The 26289-nt window shown below is 37.1% G+C and overlaps 1 protein-coding gene across 3 annotated transcripts in view; it reads right to left on the bottom strand.

Annotated features, from left to right (window-relative positions):
* LOC150078496 (leucine-rich repeat protein soc-2 homolog) overlaps positions 1-26289 on the bottom strand; it is a 487454-nt gene that overhangs the window by 105694 nt on the left and 355471 nt on the right. For all 3 annotated transcript variants that reach the window (XM_090385300.1, XM_090385301.1, XM_090385302.1), the window contains one exon: positions 3957-4071. In XM_090385300.1, coding sequence (XP_090241426.1) covers positions 3957-4071 — 115 coding nt within the window. The remainder of the gene's footprint in view (positions 1-3956; positions 4072-26289) is intronic.

Raw genomic sequence — 26289 nt, 5'->3', positions numbered from 1 at the left:
CACAAATTGGAGCAGTGTGGCATTGGAGGCAAATTGCTGCTATGGATAAAGGGGTGGTTGGGGGGGAGAAGACAGAGAGTGGTAATCAATGGACACTGCTCGTCGTGGACTAATGTTATTAGTGGAGTCACTCAGGGTTCAGTATTGGGTCCATTATTGTTTTCTGTATTTATAAATGATATTGATGATGGTATATCAAACTTAATGTCGAAGTTTGCAGGATCTGGAAAGGTTGAGCAGATGGGCTGAGAGGTGGCAAATGAAGTTTAATATTGACAAATGTAAAGTACTACATATGGGAAACAGCAACCCCAGAGCAACATATCAACTCTGTGGTACTACACTCACAGTGGTAGAGAGTGAAAGGGACCTGGGGGTGGTTGTGCAGGCAGATATGAAGTTCTCTGAGCAGTGCAGACGGGCTGCAAGAGTAGCTCATGGTGTATTGTCAATGATATATAGGAATTTTTCTAGCAGGGATAAGGAGGTGATTATTCCCTTGTATAAGGCAATGGTCAGGCCACACCTAGAGTACTGTATACAGGTCTGGAGGCCTCATTTCAAGAAGGATGTAAAGCTGCTGGAACGAGTACAGAGAAGGGCAACAAGATTAGTGAATGGAACAAAGGGTGCCTTACGAAGAAAGGCTTAAGTTTTGCAAATTACAGTGTCTGGAGACTAGGTACCAGCAAGGTGATCTGATAGAGGCGTATAAAGCCTTGAATGGTTTGAGCATTCTCAATACCGATGGGATTCTTCCTCTTGCTCAGAATAATCAACCTGAGAGGGCATAAATTCAAATTAAGGAAAGACAGATGTAGGATTAAATAAGTTTAAGGCTCAGCTGGACAGGTATTTCGAAGTGGTTACTTTTTATTTATTTATTTATATATATATTTTTTTGGCTGATGCTGCATAAGCTTGCTTTCTTGCATCAAATGCCTCTACTAAGACTAATGCTAATACTGCTATGCAGTACATACAAAATTTATGCAACCATCTTAAAAAACAAACTTATAAAATGTGTGGAAAATGTTTTTAATTGAAGAACAATCAGGTTTGTGGAAAGATTGAAGCTGTACCAATCCTGTCTTAATTTTACAACAAATAAATAACAGGAGAAAAGAATTTAACCAGTCAATCTCCCTAATGTTTATTGGCTATAAGCAAGCATATGACAAAATCCATGGACTGACTCTGGGAAATTTTATGGTGTAAATTCACATTTATTATCAGCATTTAAGGTTTTATATGATAATACAGATGTTAGTACAATTAAACAATTTTAAATTTTCAAACAGAATTAAAACAACTAGAGGATTATGACAAGGGTGTGGACTCTCACCTTTACTGTTTAATATCAATAAGGTAACAGAAGACTGGATAAAATTACACTCTAACGGGATTCCAATTTCAGCATAAAGAAAAGTCTCAACTCTACTATATGCTGATGACCAAGTTATTTTAGCTGAATCTCAGACAGAATAATAAAAATCTGCTCATGATCTTTTCAAAATTAGTTCATTATTTGGTATGGAAATATCCATAAAAAACAAAAAAAACTATGGCCATGCAAGGAAAGGAATTATTACGAGCAAAAACAGTATATATATAATAGAACAAGTAAAAACATTTAAATACCTCAGAAATATGATTTTAGATTAAGGAAATGCAGATATGGAGAGTAAAATAATAAATTTCAACAAAATTAATGGTATTATTAAAAGACATTTTGGTAAATATATGTCAAGAGATATACAATTACAGCTTATAAAATAATCTCAAAGCCAGCATTAATGTTTGGCTCCAAAACTTGGATCTTGAAGAAAAAAGATGAAAGAAGGTTGGAAGCACTACAAATGAGATTTCTTAGACTGCTTGCAGGGTATTTGTTCAGAGACCATATACCAAACCACACCGTTAGAGAATGTTTTGGCTTCAGAAATATAGTGAAAGATATTACAAGATATAGAACACAGTTGGGGGGGGGGAACACATAATGAGGATGACTGACAAAAGACTTCTTAAGAAGGCTCTGTTTCACAGGCCATACAGATGGAGAAGGGTTGGAAGACAAGAAAAGACGAAGTTTGAGTTGCTGGATGGAATCAGCCCTAATGGCCCAATCCCTGTTTGTAGAGAAGAAGAAAAATCACTACAGCTCTGCAAATCGTGCCATGTGGAAACCAGGGACTTGTGAGGCGATCTGATTTAGGTGACTTTGAATGGATTGAGTAAGTTCAAGTACATGCTGATGGCATCCTTACTCTTGTTCAGGCAATACATATGTGGGGAGCATGAATTAAATGGAGGAAGGATGGTTGCAATACAGATGTATACAAATTTGCTTTCAGCCAGAGAGTAGTTGATTGTTGAAAGACAAATTTTCATTGGCATTGTGGAAGTGGGTAGTTTGAATAAATTTAAGAAAGAACAAAGCAAATTATTAGAAGGGATGGACAGGTGTATTTTTATTTAACTTTTATTTTTTCCCTGAGGCTGTATAAGCTTGCTTCGTTGCATCATTTGCCATTACTAATACTAATGCTATTAATTTTGATAGTGATATTGAGGTTGCCAGTCGAGGAGTTGTTTTATACCTTACATAAACCTACATCTCACATTCATAAAGAGTATATGGTGAGATTCCTCCATTTCATAAATAATAATTACTTATTAATTTGAAAGAAACATTCCAGTCTGTGGGTTTTGGCTGGAAAACAAATATTAAAAGCTTTATAGATTCTGATTTCTATTGAAGGTAGTACACTCAATTAAAAACTTTAAATAACTAACGGAATAAAGAATAAATAAATGAAGGATGTCAACAACAGTATCTTTATTAGAATCACATTGTAACATAAATCCACAATTAGATAAACTGATATTAGAAATATATTTAAAAATGATGATACATAGTATTGGTATGCCATAGGATAATCATATGATATTTAAAATATTGATTATGCTAATGATGTAGAGGATGCTACAGTACATGCACAAACTATAGAATGAATTTTGTCCATTTCAAATGCAATGCCACAGCTCAAGAAGTTTAAAGAGAGATGAGAAGCTGGGTGCCATGTCATAGGACTTAGGTTAGATGAACTGCCAAGACTGAGGAGTCTTTTTTCCAATGCATGCACGCTTGCTCGAAAATCATACAGAAATGGAAGACAAAGGAAATGAAGAAGTTGAATTGTGAAGAGCTGATTGCATATCTTGAGAGGACCTCAACTGTGCTTATCCCAACTGTGAAGCATTGACAGTATGATGTTACTTTTCATAGTATGGCACTGGACCACTGATTTTTATATATGGTATGATGTTCTAGACAATGGAAATCCACTGGCAACCTGTAGGGCCAAATAAGGCAGTATAAATTTGTATAGCCCTCTGCAGTTTCTAAAAACTTCTCTTCTGATGGATGTTGATTCAACTCAAGTTCCACTTTAAATGACATAAATCTAGATTGATATTTATATATATATTAATCATAAATATATTAATGGGATATTTTTGCACCCCAGGGTTGTGGCTTATGTACCAGTGAACTGGTACATAAGACACAACACAAGTCCATGTTGAAGAGCTACAGTTTTCAGCAGAAGTGATTTGAAGAGAACACTCTGATACCACTGGTATGGCGAGATCAGAGCCTTAATCTTAACTTCAGTGAACATCTGGGATGAGTTGGCAAGGCATACACAAAATTGAGGAGGTTAACCTTACAAGCTAAAAAAGATTTCCTGCAATTTCTCCTGGAAATTTCCAAAAATTGATAAAAATTTGCCACATAGGCTATCTACTGTATAGAAGGCCAAAGGTGAGCAGAAATCATTTTAAAATAATATTCAGCCATTTTAAAATTTGTTTGTCACTTATATGAATGTCTCTCTTGGTGTCCCAATACTAATGATATCATAATTCAAAAACTTTCCATAACTAAAACTTACCTAATGGTAATGAAGTCAGTTGGTTATCTTTCATATTGAGTTTTGTCAAGTTTTTGGCACGTGAAAAAATACCAAAAGGGATTTTATTAATTAGATTGTGCTCCATGTTTATAGTCTAGAATTTAAAAAAAAAAAAAAAAAAAAAAAAAAACACTTCCTGTTATATACTGCCAATTACCGGTCCTGATAGCAAACAGTTAATACATGTTAATAAATACATGCATAATAATGATTATTGAAATCTTAAAAGATCTTTCTTTTTCTCTCTCTCTCTCTCTCCCTCAACGGGCATCCATATGTGGTGAAGGGGACCCCCCCCCAGTGATGCTGCTGGCTTCCAATACTCATACCTTGGTTTCAGGGTTACATCATTGGAATACACCATTTTTGCCCTTGCTTCAACAAGACAGGAGATTCTGAACTGGTCTGAATGGGATCAATCAGTGAGTGATTCTAACTGCTAGGGTCAACTGCATTCCAATTAGGCTCATTTCCTTTGGTCCACGAACAGAAAGAAGTATTGGAAATGTAGGTATCATGCTCTACATAAACTTGGCATCCCATTTGCATATCTAGTACCTGCTATATGGATCATAAATATTCTTTTAGCAGCACATTCTTTTGTGCAGGCATATCAAGAACTGGAAATTGGTGAAATAACGAGAACTTAAACCTCTGTGGAGTGTATTCTTTAGAAATGCAGATTATTCTCAGATGTTTCGTGGTACTTCCTGCAACATTTCTTCAGTGATTGTAATGACAGCAGAACTGATAAATTATGGTGATATGATTAGCATAAAGTTGTTAATTTTGATTACCCATTAATTTCTCAATAAGATCAAAGGCTTTGGATCGTGTTTGGCATAAAGGTCTTCTAAACAAGCTTCCATCTTATGGTTTGCCAACTGTTTTTTGTAATTGGTTATCCAGTTTTCTCTCTGATTGCTCCCTGAGGGTGATGCTAGATGGCTCTCTGTCTTCTAACTTCTCCACTAATGCTGGTGTTCTCCAAGGTTCAGTTCTTTCCCGCACTCTTTTCCTCATGTATATTAGCGACCTTCTTCCATTGACTGGAAATCCTATCCATAGTTTTGCCGATGATAGCACATTGCATTCCATTTCCCATTTTGAGAAACCTTATCCTGCTCGATCAGCTTTTTATTTCAATCCTTCTAAAACTCAGTCTTGTCTTATATCTCACAAAAAGGATTCTTCTGCTCCTATGCTTATCTTTGGTGACACTCTGATTTCTAGCCAAGATGATATATCTCTTTTGGGGATTACCCTGACTTCTAATCTGTCTTTGCATGAGCACATTACAAATATTGCATCCTCTGCATCTAAAAAACTTGGTTTTCTCTTTTGCTCTCATTACTTTTCTTTCAAACAGCTGTTCACTCTGTACAAATCGCAAATTCGCCCTATCATGGAATATTGTTCCCACATCTGGGGCAGTGCCCCCAAAACCTCTTTCAGGCTAATTAATGACTCCTCTCTAACACAGTTTCTCCACTCGCTGTCTCATAGATGTACTGTTTCTGCTGCATGCCTTTTATACAGATACTTCCATGGGCACTGTTCTTCTGAATTGACTTCTATAATTCCCGCTCTCTCTCTCTTTTAAAACAGTCCGAACACATGCCTCTACCAGCCAACATCAATTTACTGTCAATCCCAGGGGTCACATCTGGTGAGTACGGGCTTGGCATACCCAACCCAGGGACCTGAGCTGGATACCATCATTCTTCTCTTTCCTGGCGATTTCTTTCTACGTCTGTCTCTCACAGGGTTACTTGAAAATTTTTTTTTTTTTTTTTTTTTTTTTGGCTGGTGTAGAATAAGCCTCAGGCTTCCTTGCTATATGGCTAATAATAATAATAATAAAAACTTCAAACGAACACAACCAACTTTTCATCTTCCTTGTTTATTCATTCAACTGCTGCTTTCTGGAACAAACTTCCTTCATACGTATTTCCTGAAAATTACAGTCTACAGAAGTTCAAGTCTAATGTCAACAAATATCTTCTTTCGTCTTTGCAACCTCCAACCCAAGCACGGTACTAAGTACTATAAGTTCTAATACCTCTCGTGTTTGGGGTTTCCATTAAAAAAAAAAAAAAAAAAAATTGATTACACATTTCTGATTTGTTAAGGTGTAGTCTTGAATTAATTAACAAATAGTTATTAGCAACCATCAGGCAAAGAATTAAATTTTAACAGTTTTAAAAATTATGTGAATTGTGTTAAAACTTTAACTGTTAATTCTTTACCTGATGTTGCTAATAGCTATTTGTTAATTATTTGAAGACTAAATCTTATCTTTAGCAAATAAAAAATGTGTAATTGGATTACTGCTTAATAATGTATAATCAAATTAACAGGTAATAATGTGTAATAAAAATTAACAACTTTATGTGACTCATATCACCATAATTTACCATATCTGCTGTCTCATTTTACAGTCACTGAAGAAGTTGCACAAGAAGTAATACGAAACATCTGAGAATAATCTGTAATTCTTAAAAAATTAAAGGCAGATTACTCCACTCTGGTTTAAGTGATCACTATTTCACCAATTTCCAGTAGTACCTGCTAATTTTTGAGTGGGTATCCCTTTGAGGGGGCTCTGTGTAGTAATTTAAATAGTACATAGTGATTTACATCTTTTTCTTCAAGGCCCTGTCTAACCGATTAGAACAGAAAGACAATATCTGCCAAAAGAGCTAGAAATGAGGATATGCCATCAGTGACACCACTTTTTTTCATTCTCCATTCTGCTGGAGAGTAGACATTCAGAAAAATGTTAACCATCCAGAAAGGATTAAAAGGGCTGGCATAGTCTACAAAATTTGTGAAACATCTGCATTCTGGAGATCTAGTCAAGGCTTCAAGTCCCAAAAATGCCTAGAAAATTCTGAAAGCCACTGATAGGGTGAATGCCTATCATCGTAAACCTTCCCTTCCTATAAAACTCTGAATTCTTCATGTGTGCCATCTCATGATGGGATCTTCTTCATATCTCTGAGGAAGAAATCTGCTCTGAAATGAAAGATCAAAGTGTGACAGCATTCAAGCAAATATTGTTGTACAAGGATGGAAACTCCATGGCCTCCAAGTTAAATCCAGGCAGGCTACTTAAGCTACCCAGTAAGAATTTATATTCCAAATCCATTGAGGTGTTTAAAGTGCCAAAAGTATGCCCACTAGTAAACAGCCTGTCATGGCAACCCAGCCTGTTCTCAGTGTGGTGCCAAAGACCACGAGAGCAAAGGATGTTCAGTTTCAAAACAGGTTTGTACAAATTGCCAAGGAAAGAATACTGCATACTCCTGAGCATGATATCAGTGGAAGGAGGGTAAAGAAATTCGAAAACAGAACTGAATATTTCCTATCAAGAAAGGCCATGTTGTTGTTTAAGGGTTTTAAGACATATGGGCACCAATGGCCAAGATGTGTCTTTCCAAGTTATTAATATAATATCGGTGTTTAGATACACCATAGACAACTCTTAAGAAACTACAAAGTAGTTGTTGTAGGCATCATTTGCTCTTTCTCATATCGTGCTCTGCTTTTAGAGTTGTCTATGGTGTATCTAAACACCGATATTATATAGATATTAAACTCTTAATGTATTATGTCTTGTGCATTTAGTTATTTTAAATATTGTCATATACACCTTTTGGCATCTCTCATATTGTGTGATTATCTTCACAACTGGGTCGTCATGTCTGCAATACCAGGGTACCTGCCCACCCACTGATGATAGGCCAATAGCCTTGAAACATGTCTGGGTGGTGGTACTCACTGAGAATAAGTAACAATAGTCTTCTCTATTAGTGAAGTGTTACTTATTCGAGGTAGTGCAATATCATGGCAACTCGTCGTGAAGGCAGAGCACAATATGAGAAAGAGCAAATGATGCCTACAACAACTACTTTGTAGTTTCTTAAGAGTTGTCTATGGCGTATCTAAACACACCGATATTATATAGATATTAAACTCTTAATGTATTATGCCTTGTGCATTTAGTTATTTTAAACCAAGTTATTAATGTAAATTGAACATTTTTTTAGATTTGTTTATCAAATAGGATTGGCCAAATAAAATTGAACAGTGATCTGGTTATTGCATAAACTCTGAACATAAAGGAATCTGGAATTTCTGAATTGAGGGCATACCAAAAGAATGTGTCTTAATGAAAGCTGAACATGGCATTGAACACAGAGTGGGGGATTTTTATATGCTAAGAGATGAAAATACGCGAGATGAGTATGACCAATTTGTAGTCTGGCAAGCATTACTTCTTCTGATGCTGGAGTGCCATATTTGTGGAGTAGGTTTTATTTCCTGTAGTTTATTGTTGATTTGATTTTGGCATATCTGGGCCCATTCATTTTTTAACTTTCTCTAATAATGAGTATGTGGGACTATCATTGTTCTGTTTGGCAGTTCTGATGCTGACTTAGCTGCATTGTCTGCTTTTTCATTGCCTTCTATTCTGCAGTGTCCTGGGATCCAGCAAAGAGTTATTTCAGTGTTTCTTTTGATAGCGGTTGATTAGAAAGCCAATTTTTTTTTGTAGGATAGGATGATGAGAATTTTGTTTACCCTGTATGCTGAGATAGCAATGAGCGAATCAGAATATAATAGGACAGAGAGTGACAACTGTGGACATATTTCACTTAATGCAAGCTGGATAGCATATAGTTTTGCAGAAAGTATGCTGCACTCAGCTGGGAGGGATTTTGAGATTACATGTGAAAGGAATACAAGTGCTGCCCCTACATGTGATTGGCACGTAGAGCCATCCATATATGAGTTTCCCAGTGGGCTCCAAAGTATGGTCAGTATGTAACTGTCAGATATTAAGTGGTGGAACAGTATTTTTTGACAATTGAGTGAAGTATAGATCAATGTCTGTGTCTTGTCTATCTGATGGAAGCAAAGGCATATTTCTACTTTCAGCAATTTTATTGAAGTCAATTTTCCACTTCTGTATTGCTTCTTGAAGATGTATCCCAGCAGGCCTAGGTTCATTAGGCTTGGATTCGTAAAGTATTGGCCAAATAGGTTCGTTGAGGTATACCCAGCAGGGGTGAGTTGGAGAGCTTCTTATTTTGGCAGCGTATTGGCAGAGTAGGCATTGCCTTCTAAGATAAAGCGGAGGTTCATGTGCTTCTATGTACAAGCTCTGTACTGGAGAGGTTCTGTAGGCACCTAGCGCGGATCGAAGGGCACTGTATTGGATGGTGTTCAGAGATTCTAAGATGTTGTTTTTAGCTGAAGCATATACTACAGCTCCGTAATCTAATCATGACCAGATTCGACACAATATAAATTCAGCAATGACTGCCTGTCAGCACCCAAAGAAGCTGAGGATACTGCATGAAGGATGTTTAATTTCTGAAGCACGTAGTTTCCAGTTATATGCATATGAAAATTTGTTTGGTGTCTAAAATTAAACCCAATAATCTTATGGAATCTTGGTATTTCTCTGTCTTTCAGTTTTATTACAGGTTTCGGATGAAGTGATCGTAATTTACAGAAGTGTACTGCTGCTGCTGTTTTTCCCTCGGTTAATTGATAGCTGTTATATTTTGTCCAAGTTTCAATTTTGGTTATTGCTAACTGTAGTTGTCTTTCAGTGGTAGCCATGCTTGATGAATGATAGGAAATAGCAAGATCGTCTGCAATACAGATGTTTCAGCTGTAGCTGGGATGTCTTAAGTAATGCAAAAAGTGTGGCTCTTAAAATCAATCCCTGAGGTACTCCTTCTTGCATGTGAATTTTGGACAGCTTATTCTGGAATCTTACTTGAAAGGTCCTGAGATGAAGAAATTCTGAATGAATCTAGGCAGGTTACCTCTCAGTCTAAGGTTGTATAAGTCTTGGACGATTTCACATCTCCAGGTTGTGTCAAATGCTTTGGTAATATCAAAAGTTATTATTACGATGTGCTGTTTTTTTGACAAAAGCATTTTGAATGTGAGCTTTGACTTTGATGTGGACATCAGTTGTAGACCTGTTACAGCAGAAACCAAATTAGTATCTTGATCTTCAATGATCCAGAAAATCTCCTGTGAACCATCTTTTCCAGTATCTTTGCTAAGTAGCTGGTCAATGATATAGGATGATAACTGTTGAGGGAGGAAGCATCTTTACCCGGTTTTGCTATGGCTACCACTATTGACTGATGTCATGTATCAGGGTAAACATTCTCTTCAAAGATTCTGTTGTAAAATTTCAGTAGTGTAGATTTTGAGTTTAGGTGGCGAAGCATTATGTAGAAAATGCCATTTGGCTCGGCAGAACTATTTCGAGAATTCTGGAGAGCTTCACTGAGTTCAGTAATAAATAGAAGGTTATAGGAATATGATTGGTTTGTCTTAAAGTTAATTTTATACTTTTCCACAGACATTTTTGTGCATCTAAATGAGTCTTCATAAGACTGAAAGGATGAAGTGGCAGTGAATGTTTCAGCTAGTACCTCTGCAATATCAGTCAGAGAAGAAATATCCATTTCTTTCCAAGACAGGAATGGGTGCAGAAGTTCGTTGAAACTTTCCACTGAGGATATGGATCTTTCTGGGGTCAGTGTTTCTGCAGATGGTAGAAGTAAATCGAATCCATGCATACTGTTTTGCTTTCCTATGAATTCAGCGTGTTTCAGCTTTCAGTCGTTTATAATTTATAAGGTTCTCCATTGTAGCATTTCATTGAAAAATGTTCCACACTTTATTTTGTTTTCTTTTGGCAAGAAAACAATCTCTTATCCACCAACCATTATATCTTTGTTTCGTAATATTTGATTTTGGTATTGCAGTGGCAGCAGTTCCAAGCAGTTCTTCTACTATATGACTAGCGGCATTATTAATAGATGTAGTAAGTATTAAATGGCTATCAAATTGAATGGTATTAGAAAACTGTTCCCGGTTTGGGTGGAGAAAATTCCATGTAATTCGTTGGTTGTAGGCATAGTTTGTATCTGTCTGTATTTTACAAATTATGGGAAAGTGATCACTGTGGTGAAGGTCAGTTAATACTGTCCAATCAAGGCTAGCATAAATGGACGAGGAACATATGGACAAAAAAGAGACAAGTAATTGATAGTACGTATGAAGTTTGAATATCGAAATAAGGCTAGAATTTTCTAATGCAATCCCGCTTATATTGCGATGTGATTCTTTGGACTCCGAGCATCGTGTTATAAAGGGTTTCACCAGAACTTAAAATCAAATGATCTCCCATTCCAGGACACAGTGTGAAGGAACAGGTCAACACTTAACCATTTAATCACATTGAAAACACTTTAACAAAATGTTTTCCTAATATGCAAGCACCCGGTGCCCATTTTCTTTGATATGGAAAAAAAACAACACGACTTGTAGATTTTTTGGAATCTTGAAATATGTTCTTAACTTTGATCTTCAAGGTCATCTTGCTGTATTTGTTAAAAATTTTCTTTAAAAAGGTTCATTCTAAGTTTGTGTGGGCCCTGCAACCTCCCTCTGCCTTTTTTGCCAAGGGGAAGGAATTCCCAAGGATCTGTTCTAAGTATTGCAGTTTTTTGCCGTTAAGTTAATTCCATTACTGAACAACTTTCTCCACCTGTGAATAGTACCCTCTTTGTTGATTACCTAATTATTTTTATGTACTCATGCAACATGGCAGTCATTGAATGGCAATTGCTGCAAACGATTGCCACCTCAACTCCTGAGCATTGGCTAAAGCAGTGGTTTTCGACCTTTTTATAATAATAGCACCCCTAAGTAATTTATTTTATTATGTGGCACCAATACTCAATTTTCTGCCTGTTAGATCCGATTCTCTCTCTCTCTGTATATATATATAATTTTATTCTTTACGTAGAGGTACTAAATAAACATCAATTATAGATCTCCACAAAAGTAAAAAGATAACATACATTTTATAATGAAATAAATATATAAATTAAAAAAAAAAAAAAAAGTTTGTAAGTAAATTAAACCCAAATTACGTGGCACCCCTGGAATGTTGATGCGGCATCCTAAGGTGCTGCAGTACCCAGGTTGAAAACCACTGGGCTAAAGGTTTCAGATTTTTATATCAGAAGACCATTTGCTTACATTTTTTGTACACGGAACCTTCACCATGAACCAGAACTCATGGTCCGGACAAATGCCATACCAGCAGCATCTGACAGAAAATTCCTTGGATTTATATTTGATAATAAGTTGACATTTCTGCAACACATCTAACAACTGTAGACAAAAGTGCATGAAGTGCTAAACTTCCTAAGGTCCATATTATTTCATAACTGGACTGCCGATTGTTGTATACTGTATTTTGAAACTATTGTGCACTTGTCCAGCCCAAACTAGATTATGGGTCTCAGGTCTATATGTCCGCCAGAAAAAGTATATTGTGATGGTTAGATCCAATCCACCATCAAGTTACCCATATTATTGCTGTTGGAGTATTTAAAATATTCCCTGTCCTGATTCTTTATGTTGAAGCTACTGAACCACCCCTTTCTCTCTGATGAAAGTATTTGTCACTATAGTATATCTTTAAACTAAAATCCCTGGTCGACCACTCCATGTGAACATCCATTTTTTTAGCCATGATAGGAGAATCTCTATAACACCTGTAACACACCCTACTGCCAACCATCCCTCTGGTATTCGAGTCTGAGAGTTGCTCAGAGAGCTTAACATCACAATAGACAATGTTACCTAGGCAAGCTAATCCATCGTCATGCAATTTCTCCTTTAAAAACTGGGGAAAGGATAGCACTCCATATATTGTCTACCTACAAATCTATGCTGCCCATTGAGCTGATTACTCTGATTTCATGTTTGTGCCTATCTTCACTGATGGTTCAAAGTCATAATCATCCGTGGGATCTCCTGCTAGCTTCCTAGGTAATACTCTATCTGAGAAGATTCCCAAAAATGCAGCATATATAGAGCTGAGTTATATGCTATTGAGATAGCCTTGGATCATTAAAAGATACCATTATCAAAAGATATATACTGATTCTTTAAGCACATTATGGGTTTGATTTGCCATGAGATATAATTTTTATCCAGTCCTGATCCAGGTTCATGCTACTTTTGGTTAGAGCATTCGTTTGAGTGTTCTTATGTTGGATCCCAAGCCACATCAGATAAGGGGTAGGTAATGATCTGGGTGATTCTGCAGTCAGATCAGCACAGTCCCAGAACAATCACAGTCTGTTAGTCCCCTATACAGACTGCAGGTGAGTAATATGTAATATATTATATTTCCAGTGACAAGAGTCATGGCTGGTCATAAATAAGGTATATTAGATGTAATCAAACTGTGGCAGCAGTCTAATTTTAACCACACAGAGGAAGCTGTTCTTGCTTGCCTTTGCATAGTACACAGTAATATGCAGAGGCAAGCAAGAACAACTGCATAGCACACAGTAATCTTACACTTTGTTTCTTATGAGGGCTGATGACACTCCTGTGTTTGAGAATTTGTGACATCATTTTAATTTTCTGGCATATTTTGTTTTACCTGTTTTTACCAATGAATATAGTTCATCTTTTACTTGTTTTAGCCACCTGACTTAGCCCTATACACTCAATCAGATTTTATCATGACAATGATAATGTATCAGCCATTTTAACTATTTAACCCTGCCTGTTTTCCTTATATCCACTGTATGCTTGTACTGCTCCGGTCATATAGACCCGATGTAGTATTTCTATAAGTTTTTGTTAAGAAATGAAAACATGATACAAAGTAATAATTAGATAAAAATGGAAACAAAGTTAGTATAAGGAGATATATTATAATAATGGTAAGGTACAAAATGCTTGTAATTAGTAAACAAACAAAAATTTTGACTCTAAAATGATAGAAAAACAACAAACATTTTTTGCAATTAGGGTAGTAATATGTGACATGAACTTCACACAGATACTTGTTGCACATGCAGCATGTCATATTAGTTTTCTTGCCACAACTTGAAGAGCAAAATTTGCATCAGGCTTCTTTACTGGGTGCAGGTGATCCTCATGCAGGAGGTGATGCTGACATTCCTAGGAGATCCCTGACAATGGTAGCAGCTTGATCAGTTCTGGGTTTATTTTTTTCTCATGGTAATATACGGAGTTATCAGTGACTTTTCTAATTCTGTTATGAATATTCATCTCTTGTGCAAAAGATTATTTTTCCACTCTGGATTAATTTCTCTCCACAAAACAAATGCATTGTAAGCACTTAGGTCAAGCATGTTGTAAAATATAATCATGGGCCAATGATTAGTTTTCATTTTGCAATCATACATTGCAGTAAGTTGGCCCAGGCTGTCAACAGCTCTTTTTGTGGAATTATAGTCCAATATCCAAACACTACACATATACCTTGATTTTGTTTGAGGAACTTCTCCAAGTAGGAACTTATACTATCACAGAGAGTTCATATTTTGATATATGGTATTAGCTGGTTCCGTAGAGGCCTCCATAGCCGAGTAGTCAGTAGCGGGAGTGCAGTAGCATACGCTCTTTGAGTTGACCGGGGTTCAAGCCCTTGACTGCTGAATACGGTCGATCTGCCAACCTGCATTGAACCAGCGTGGCAGATTATGGTCCATTTCCCTCAACATGAATTGTTGAGGAGGCTTCCATCCTGCAGTGAGTTGATAATGGCTGCACTTTACCTTTTTTATTACCTGGTTTGGTAGGAATATATTCTTTGAAAGGGCACAGTCTTCTAAAATTTACCAGCTGTTTCACCTGAATTGTATAACTTGAGAAGGACATTTCAAACCACTTTTCCCATAATTATTGCAATTAACTTGCCTTTTGCTATTCTTTCCACATGATCAGTTTTATCATCAAAACATAAGATGTGTGATATGCAGCAAAAATGTTTGTGACATTATTGCACGAAAAATAGGATCAACCTGATGCTAGATCCCAGACTCTTAGTTGAGTCACCAAATGACAAAACCAGCCAACAACAGCAACACCATTAAGCATATGATGCAAGAAAGCAAGCTTATACTGCATCAGCCCAAAAAAAAAAAAAAAAAACCCCTTCCCAATTCACCCATCCAGTCACTCCAAATGTTTGTCTACTAGAGCCTCAAATTTATTTGAGCTATCAACTTCCACAACAGATGGAAGTCTGTTCCACCAATCAACTACCTGCTGGCTAAAGGCAAACTTCCTGATATCTATTCTACACCTGTCTTTCCTCAATTTGAATCTATGCCCCTCAGGTTCATAATCTGAGCAAGCGTAAGAATACCATCAGCATTGAGCTTCCTGAAACCATTCAAGGCCTTATTCACCTCAATCAGATCACCTCGCAGGTGCTTAATCTCCAAACGCTGCAATCTGCAGAACTTAAGCCTTTCTTGGTAAGAGCGCTCCTTTGTACTCGTTCTAGAAACTCTGCATCCTTTCTAAAATGAGGCCTCCAGAACTGTATGCAGTACTCAAGGTGTGGCCTGACCATTGCCTTATACAAAGGGATAATCACCTCCTTGTCTCTGCTATAAAAATTCCTATATATCATTGACAAGACTCCATGACCTGCTCTGGGGCAGCCTGTCTGCACTGCTCAGAGAACTTCATATTTGACTGCACAATTACCCCTGGGTCTTTTTCATTCTCCACTTCCCTGAGTGTAGTACCACACAATCGGTACGAGTGTAGTACCACACAATCGGTACGTTTCAATCGGTTGGGTTACTGCTACCCATATGCAATACTTTGCATTTGTCAATGTTAAACTTCAGTTTCCACTTTTCAGCCCACCTGCCTAACTTTTCTAGATCCTGTTGCAGTAACACACCATTATTTTCATTAACAACACTGTCAACCTTTGTATCATCTACAAACTTGGACATTAAGCCCCTGATATACCTTCATTGATATATACAGAAAACAATAATATTCCCAATGCTGAACCCTAGGGACTCCACTAATAACATCAGTCCACGAAGAGCAGTTTCCATTGATCCACCACTCTCTGTCATCTTCCACTCAACTATCCCTTTTTCCATTGTAGCAACTTGCCCTTAATACCATACTGCTCCAATTTTACAGTAGTCCCCCATGCCCAACAGTATCAAAAGCTTTCCTGAAATCCAAGTACAGATAGCCCTCATTTTGTGCTGGTCCGATTTGTGCTGATTCACAATAGCGCCAATCACTAGCCACAATGCCTTTTTTATTTTTTATTTATTTATTTTTGCAATTTTTTTATAAATTGAAAGTTTAAAATTGTCAGACAAAATTTATTGGCATCATACTGTGCTATGTGTCATGCACTGTTCATGTGATTTAGGACAATCTGAGCCAATCAGCAATTAGTGCATTCGCATCAGAGACGAGAAAGATTCCCGCCCTCAAAGTAACCACTCGTGGATGTGGGTAGTAAAGGTTTATGCGGTGAAGCATTCAGTTGGTTGTTGTTTAAGCTATTTACACGTGTTGGAAATTTATTATGCTAACATTTTTTTATTAATTGTGCTATTAATAAATTAAAATAATAATAATAGTGATAGCCATGGCAGTTTTTTCCAATCGTGTTATAAAGTTTTTAATTTAACAGAATGGCGCCTCTGTAGCCAGGTGGGCAGGAGCAGTAGTGCGTAGCACATGCTTCTTGATTAGACCAGGGTTCGAGCCCATGATCACCAAATAAGGAGGATGTGGAAAGGTCAGGGAATGACCACCGCATATCCCCAGAGCAATATGGCCTAAGTTGCTAATGCTCCTAAAAGCCAAATAACAACAACAACAATTTAATAGAATAAAGACATGCTATGTCTGGTAAAAGTAGTTAATTGAATTCTAGCACAATATTCGGAGAATAGAATCTGATGAAAGCCACCCTAATGTGTGTAGGGCTATGAATATGCTTCCATCCACTATTACTACAACTATGAAGAATGATAATAAAATAAAACAATTGATGCAAAGTGGTAGGTAAAATTTTTGGTGCCTGGAACCTAACCCTGTGATTTCCAATTGACTCCATTATATAAAGGGTTCCATTTGAACCTGTCCCCCCGGGAACCTAACCCCGATGTAAATCGAGGGTTGCCTGTATATGATATCAAAATTATTTTTTGCATCCAGTTCCTTTGTAACCACATCGTAGTATCCAATCAAATTTGAAACTTTCCCTTAACAAACTCATGCTGTATCTGAATTATTACTGCAGTCTTATCTAGATTATCCTGCAATGCTTCTTTAACCAGTGACTCCATTATTTTTCCTGGAACAGAAGTTAAACTAACAGGTATATAATTATTTGTGTCACTCTTTGGGGATACATTTGTACATGTATTATTTTGGCCAGTTCATCATCATTAAGATAACGCCTTGCCATTGTTTCACTGTTATGCAGCCAAGGAAAAGAAATCAAACTAAATATTTACTTATACAGGGTGTTTCAAAAGTGATGGTCAATAATTTAAAGGTGAACTGTACAGATTACAATATGCAAAAAAAAAACCTAGTAAACATGGGTCTTTAAGTGAATCGAGATATTGCACTTTTCTAGTTGGGATCCACCACTGACTTGTTTATTTAGGTTAGGCTATGCTCTTTCTCTCCATTTCCCCTCTCTCAATGCTCTTTTGAGACATAGCAGGCATACTACTTGTCAAAGGATAGTCAATATGGAAAGAGGTTACAGCAACGAAGAGTATGCAGACATGCACTTCATGTATAGTAAAGCCAACAGCAGTGCACTCGAGACTGCACGTTTGTACCAAGAAGCATTTCCCTGCCGAAGGCAGCCCAACAGGCACACATTTATCAGGGAACATGGGCGCTTCACACATGGAATATGAGCAGTTAGGCCCAGAAGCATAACACCTGATGTTGGGAGTTAGAAAGAACATCCTGCAACATCCTGTGGTGTTGAAACCAAAAATTAAAAATGTATTATCTTATGTTTAATAAAACCACCCTTAGCAAAGGATTCACAGCTTTTTGCTAAACTAGTGCTCCCATAGTCAGTAGTGGATCTTAACAGAAAATGTGCATTATCTCAAAAATGGTTCATTTGCGGCCCGATGTTCATTGTAACTTTTTTGCTTATTTTAGTTTGTACTTTTCACCTTTAAATTATTGACCATTTTTGAAACATCCGGTATATCCATGAAGCAAGATATACCTACTACCATCTGTATATCTTGCTTTGGTGTGTATCTTGTCAGAATGAAACTAAATCCATTTGTACTGGATTTCCATTTATATGCTTGCACAGACATGTCTGAGCTCATACAGAAACTTGTTGAATTGTGACATATGAGCTTATTTTATGGTAAACGTCTTGCAATAGTAGAAACATTCTATTTTTATCATAAAATAGTTTATAATTTAATTTTAGGCACTCAAAAAATAAAAAAAAGCTATTTTATCCACATATGATCATAACTACCCAAAGACAGTATACGTAACAATGTTAATTATACAAAAGTTTTAAACTATATTTTTCCTAAAATAAGAAAAATATAAACATTTTCTGCTGAGAAACAGTCATGAAGCATTAGAGTAAAATGTTAGCATAAAAAATTATAGTCACTTATCATTTCAAGGACCTGAGGAGAACAGCAAACATTTTCTGCTGAGAAACAAAGTCATGAAGCATTAGAGTAAAATGTTAGCATAAAAAATTATAGTCACTTATCATTTCAAGGACCTGAGGAGAACAGCAAAGTTAAAATTGTTTACAGATCTTTTATCCTTATACCTTTGACATAGTGACCTAATTTTGTAGGTCACTGATCTCTTTCATGCTCTTACCTTTTACATGACCTTGGTTTGGTGCATCATAGACTTTGTTGCTAATGCCACTAAAATCCAACGCTATCAACCATGCACACACATGGTTGATTTTGTTGGGTTATTTTCTCTGGAGATTTTTATTTTGAAAGCTTCAAGGTTAACATTTGAAAATAAATTTTTTTTCAAATATTGCACATATTGCAGGTACATGGAAATAAGCAAACAGCTTCCACAAATCTACTATGAATTATGCTACATATTATTACTTAATGAAATAAAGTAGCTGTTATACCGCACAAGGTTTTTGTATAAGATATTTATTGAAACATATGACTGCAATTTAAACTTAGTAACAATTGGCCAATATGCTTTGGAGTTCCTTTGTATACCATTGTCATGCCTGTAGAGTGCAAAATGCACCAAAACAAAACATCACAAAATAATATTAAATAACTTTAAGAACTGCATTACATTGAAATACAAGAAATTGTTGACATTTGTAGGCTAGGCTCGGTAAAATACATATAGTATACAATTAAAATAAAAATTATATAAAAGTCCTTAGAAATTCGTTGTTTTTCCCTGCAACAGAACAAATTTCTCAGCATTCTACCAAAGATATCATAAAATACAGTAAGACAACACCAGATGGGAAATATAAGTTGGGGTAAAGGAAATGGTAAATATAGAGGAAAGCCAAAAAACATTTAGGTCTATTTATTACAAAATGATTAAAGGGAGAAATATAAACTAAATTACAATCAATGAAGTGTAGGTAACTAAACTACTGTGAGATGAAAAATCCTGAAAACCTAAACACTGATGGGGTACTTTAGAATTAGCATTAGTAGTGGTAAATTATGCAGAAAGCAAGCTTATACAGCATCGGCAAAAAAAAAAAAAAAAAAAAACGCACACAATTCCCATTTCATCTATCCATTCCCTACAATAGTTTGTCTAGTTCATCCTTGAATTTATTTAACCTTCAACTTCACAACAAGAAATGGAAGTTTGCCAGCAATCAACCACTCACTGGCTAAAGGCAAACTTCTGTACATATATATTCTGCAACACCATCCTTGCTCAATTTGAATTGTGCCCATTCATGTGCACAGTCTGTACAAGATATAGAATTCCATCAACATTTAGCTTGCTCAATCCATTGAAAGCCTTAAACACCTCAATCAGATCACTTCACAGGAGCCTAGTCTCCAGAGGCTGTAATTTGCAAAACTGAAGCTGTTCCTTGGTAACAGCACCCCCTTTGTTCCCCTCACCAATCTCATTGCCAGTATTTCTATATCCTAACTAAAATGGGGCCTCCAGACCTGTGTGCAATACACAAAATGTGGCCTGACCATTGCCTTATTCAACGGGATATTCATCTCCTTATCCCTGCTAGCAAAATTCCTGTATATCATTAATAAGATCCCATGAGCTGTCCAGGCAGTTTCTCTACATTGCTCAGAGAACTTCATATGACCGTACAATTAATCCAAGGTCTTTTTCATTTTCCACTAACCTGAGTGTAGTACCAGAGAGTTCGTATGTTACTCTGGAGTTACTGCTACCCATATGAAGTACTTTGCATTTATCAATTTTAAACTTCAATTGCCATTTCTCGGCCAATCTGCCTAACGTTTATAGAACCTGTTGCAGCAGCATTCTGCCATTACTATCATTAACCATCCTGCCAACCTTCGTATCATCTGCAAACTTGGACATTAAGCCTGATATACCTTCATCAATATCATTGATATTTTAAATTCTGTATGTTGGAACCAACTGATGATGTTACCAACAGCAAATTCAAAATGGGAAGCATTCAAAGAATTGATCTTGTACGCTACTAGGTTTTTCATACCAACAAAGAAATATTGTTCACGATTTAGGCCTAAATGGATGTTCGATGAGCTAATTAGACATGTGACAGAGAAGAAAAATTCATGGGATATTTATAAATTAACATGTGACACAGAAGCCTATGATAGATATAAGCTGGTCTATAACCAAGTTACAAAGGAGGTTAGGGAGGCGAAGGCAGATTATGAGAAATCTTTGGCAAAGGATGCAAAGAAAAACAGCAAAGAGTTCTTTACTTATGTAAACTCTAGAAGGAAGGGGATGAATCAGATTGGTCCACTTGATATCGATGGTTCAACTGTTGATGATCCTGCTCAGGTAGCTAACAAACTAAATGAATATTTTGCATCAACATTCACACATGAGGAGTTATCAGGGGGAGTTATGAGGAGTTAAGAATAACTTTGATATCATAGATTTGGATCTTAGAAAAGCCTTTGATACTGTTGTACGTGGAAGACTGCTGCACAAATTGGAGCAGTGTGGCACTGGAGGCAAATTGCTGCTATGGATAAAGGGATGGTTGAGTGGGAGAAGACAGCAAGTCGTAATCAATGGACACTGCTCTTCGTGGACTAATGTTATTAGTGGAGTCCCTCAGGGTTCAGTGTTGGGTCCATTGTTATTTTCTGTATTTATAAATGATATCAGGCTAAATGTCCAAGTTTGCAGATGATACGAAGGTTGGCAGGGTTGTTAATAACACTAATGACAGTACACTGCTGCAACAGGATCTAGAAAAGTTGAGCAGATGGGCCGAGAGATAGTAGTAGTAGTGGCATGTTATGCAAGAAAGCAAGTGTATGAGCTTATGCAGCATCAGCCAAAAAAAAAAAAAAAAAAAAAATCACACCATTCCCTCCAAATCCTGTCCAGTTCCTCCTTAAATTTATTCAATCTATCAACTTCCACAACGACAGATGGAAGTTTGTTCCAGCAATTAACCACCCGCTGGCTAAAGGCAAATTTCCGCACATCTATTCTACATCTGTCTTTTCTTAATTTGAATTTATGCCCCCTTAGGTTCTTAATCTGAACAAGTGGAAGGATCCCATCAGAATTCAGCGTGCTCAACCCATTCAAGGCCTTATATACCTCAATCAGATCACCGTGCAGGTGCCTAGTCTCCAGCCACTGCAATTTGCAGAACTTAAGCCTCTCTTGGTAAGAGGATCCCTTCATTCCCCTCACCAATCTTGTTGCCCTTCTCTGTACACGCTCAAGTAAATCTACATCCTTCCTAAAATGAGGCCTCCAGACCTGTAAGCAGTACTCAAGGCGTGGCCTGACCATTGCCTTATACAGAGGGATAATCACCTCCTTTTCCCTGCTAGCAAAATTCCTATATATCATTGACAAAACCCCATGACCTGCCCTGGCAGCTTGTCTGCATTGCTCAGAAAATTCATATCTGGCTGCACAATTACTCCCAAGTCTTTTTCATTTTCTACCACCTTAAGTGTAGTACCACACAGTTGGTACGTTTCTCTGGGGTTACTTCTACCCATATGCAGTACTTTGAATTTGTCAAGGTTAAACTTCAGTTGCCACTTCTTAGCCCATCTGCCCAAATTATCTAGATCCTGTTGCAGTATCGCACTGCCATTACTGTCATTAACAACCCTGCCAACCTTTGTATCATCAGCAAACTTCGACATTAAGCCTGATATACCTTCATCAATATCATTGATAAATATACATAACAATAGTGGATCTAACACCGAACCCTGTGGGACTCCACTAATAACATTAGTCCACGAAGCGCAGCACCCATTGATTACCACCCTCTGTCTTCTCCCACTTAACCATCTTTTTATCCATTGTAGCAACTTACCCTTAATACCGTTCTGCTCCAATTTGTACAATAGTCTTCCATGCGCAACAGTGTCAAAAACTTTCCTGAAATCCAACTATATGATATCAAAATTATTTTTTGCATCCAGTTCCTTTGTAACCGCATCATAATATCCTATCAAATTTGTCAGACAAGACTTTCCCTTAACAAACCCAAGCTGTGTCTGAATTATTGCTGCAGTCTTGTCTAGATGATCCTGCAATGCATCTTTAACCAGTGACTCCATTATTTTACCCGGAACAGAAGTTAAACTAACTGGTCTGTAATTACTCATGTCACCCTTTGATCCCACTTTGTGAATTGGGGATATATTTGCACATCTCCAGTCCGTGGGAACCTCCCCTGAGTCCAAGGACGCTCTCATAATTATGGCTAAGGGTTTGCTTAGTTGCTATGCCGCTTCTTTTAATATAACTGGATAGATCCCATCCACCCCAGGTGCTTTTCTTATGTTTAACTTCAACAATTTCTCCTCCACTTTGCTTTCAGTTACTCCAAAATCATTAAGTATCCTGCTACAATTTGATAACCTTCTGCCATTTTCAAACCTTAATAATTCCTCATGTGTGAATGTAGATGCAAAATATTCATTCAGTTTGATTGCTATCTGAGCAGAATCATCAACAGTCGAACCATCGATGTCAAGTGGATCAATCAGATTCATCCCCTTTCTTTTAGAGTTTATATAAGTAAAGAATTCCTTGCTGTTTTTCTTAGCATCTTTTGCCAAGGATTTCTCGTAATCTGCCTTCGCCTGCCTAACCTCCTTTGTCACCTGATTACAGACTAGCTTATATCTGCCATAGGCTTCTGAGTCGCTTGATAATTTATATGCATCCCATGCATTTTTCTCCTCTATTACGAGTCTCATTAATTCATTAGATAACCATTTAGGCCTAAACCTTGAACAATATTTCTTAATAGGTATGAAACTTTTAGTAGCTTCCACGATTAATTCCTTGAATGCTTCACACTTAGAATTTACTGTTGGTAACATCATCAGTTGATCCCACTGTACAGAATTTAAAAACTGTCGGAGAGCACTGTACTCACCTTTACGGAAGCAAAAACCCTTTCCTTTACCCCTGATGGTAATTAAATCTTTAAGTAAATCCCACATCAGTACACTGTGATCACTGCCACCTAGTGGTTCCTTTATCTGCAAATTCTTAATACACGAATGATCACTGCTGATAACCAGATCAAGAGTATTACTTTGTCTGGTTGCCTCTCGAACATGCTGCTGCAGAAAACAATCATCCAATAAATCCACAAAAGTCTGACTAGTGTGTGAGTGACCAACCCACAAGTTCCAGTCAATATCTGGGAAGTTAAAATCCCCCATTATAAGATATTCCGATTTACTAGCCCACTCTATTTCTCTGTACAATTGTTCATTGTACTCATTCGAGTCATTAGGCCTATAACACACTCCTACTCTTATTTTTGCTTTCGCAGTGCTTATGTCACACCAGACTGACTCCACAGTGCACTGTTCATCTATATCAACTGGATGCACTTCTTTTGATTTTATGTTTTTCTTAATTAACAGCATAACATCACCTCCCTTTCTATCCTGTCTATCCTTTCTGTACACATTGTACTCCCCAAATTCCAGTTCAGCATTCCTTATATCTGTGTGACACCACGTCTCTGCTATCCCAACAATATCCGCCTTTGATGTCTTGACCACCACTTCAAATTCATCAAATTTATTTACTATACTTCTAGCATTGGTATACATGCTAGAAGTACATATGTATACCTATGTAAATTGGTATACATAGGTGGCAAATGAAGTTTAACATTGACAAATGTAAAGTACTACATATGGGAAGCAGTAATCCCAGAGTAACGTATCAACTCTGTGGTACCAAACTATCAGTGGTAGAGAATGAAAAGGACCTGGAGGTAATTGTGCAGGCAGATATGAAGTTTTCTGAGCAGTGCAGATGATCTGCAAGAGTAGCTCATGGTGTCTTGTCAATGATACACAGGAATTTTTCTAGCAGGGATAAGCCGGTGATTATCCCCTTGTATAAGGCAATGGTCAGACCACATCATGAGTATTGTATACAGGTTTGGAGGCCTCATTTGAAGAAGGATGTTGAGCTGTTGGAACGAGTACAGAGAAGGGCAACAAGATTAGTGAATGGAATAAAGGGTTGCTCTTACGAAGAAAGGCTTAAGTTTTGCAAATTACAGCGTCTGGAGACTAGGCACCTGCGAGGTGATCTGATTGAGGTGTATAAACCCTTGAATGGTTTGAGCATGCTCAATGCTGCTGTGATTGTTCCTCTTGCCCAGAATAATCACCTGAGAGGGCATAAATTCAAATTGAGGAAAGACGGTTGTAGGATAGGTGTGCAGAAGTTTGCCTTTAGCCAGTGGGTGGTTGATTGCTGGAACAAACTTCCATCTGTGTGAGAAGTTGATAGCTTAAATAGATTCAAAGCAGAACTTGACAAACATTTGGAGCAAGTGAAATAAGGTTTTTTTTTTTTTTTTTTTGGCTGATGCTATATAAGCTTGCTTTCTTGTATCATGTGCCTTTGCTAATTCTAATAAATACAGAAAACAACAATAGGCCAACACTGAACTCTGGGGGACTCCACTAATAACATTACTCCATGAAGATTACCACACTCTGTGTTCTGCCACTTAACCATCCCTTTATATATAGCTGCAACTTGCCCTTAATGCCACACTGCTCCAATTTGTATAGCAGTCTTTTACATGGAACGGAATCAAAATCTTTCCTGAAATCTAAGTAAATGATATCAAAATTATTTTTTACATCCACTTCTTTTGTGACCACATCATATCAAACAAGATTTTATGTTTGATATGATGGGGTCGTCATCATATCAAACAAGATTTCCCCTTAACAAACAACATGGTCAAACAAGATTTCCCCTTAACAAACCCATGCTGTGTGTCAAGTTTAATTGTGGTCTTGTCTAGATGATCCTGCATTACTTCTTTTAGGAGTTTAACAGTAGTTAAACTAACAGGCTTGTAGTTACTCGTATCACCCTTTGAATAGCAGTCTTTTACATGGAACGGTATCAAAATCCTCAAAGAAGTAATGCAAGATCATCACATTGCTCTGGTCACCCATGTCAACTGGATGCATTGCCTTAGATTTTATGTGCTTCTTAAATAAAAGCATAACCTCACTCCAATCCTTTGTGAATTGGAGTATGCATTTGCACATCTCCAGCCCGTGAGGACTTCCCCTGAGTCCAAGGACGCGCTCATAATTATGGCTAAGGGTTTGCTTACTTCCTTTGCAGCTTTCCTTAATATAACTAGATAGATCCAATCCACCCTAGGTGTCTTTTTATGTTTGACTTCAACAATTTCTTTTCCACTTTTCTCTTATTTATTACAGAAGCCATAACCCCACTCCAATCATTTAGCTCCCTGTTAAAGCTTGATAAACTTCTGGCATTCGCTTCCCTAAAGAATTCTTCATGTGTGAATGTAAATGCAAAATATTTACATTGTTTGTCAGCACCCTGAGGAGCAGCATCAACAGTTGAACCATCCATATCAAGTGGACCAATTTGATTCATCCTCTTCTTGAGTTTACACAGGTAAGAAGTCTTTGATGTTTTCCTTTGCATCATCTTTTTACAAAGATTTCTCGTAATCTGCCTTCACTTGCCTGCCCTCCTTTGTGATTTGATTACAGACTAGTTTACATCTACCAGAGGTTTTTGTCTGGCCCAATAATTTATATGCATCCCATGCACTTTACTTCTCTGCTACTTGTATATGAGTAGTTCATCTGAAATCCATTTGGGTCTAAGCCTTGAAGAGTATTTCTTCATTGGTAAGAAAATC

The sequence above is a fragment of the Mastigoproctus giganteus genome, chromosome 11, assembly GCF_048544385.1.
Source record: "Mastigoproctus giganteus isolate SK-2022 chromosome 11, ASM4854438v1, whole genome shotgun sequence".
In the NCBI taxonomy this organism is placed as follows: domain Eukaryota; kingdom Metazoa; phylum Arthropoda; class Arachnida; order Uropygi; family Thelyphonidae; genus Mastigoproctus; species Mastigoproctus giganteus.
This window is presented reverse-complemented; position numbering and strand designations above follow the sequence as displayed.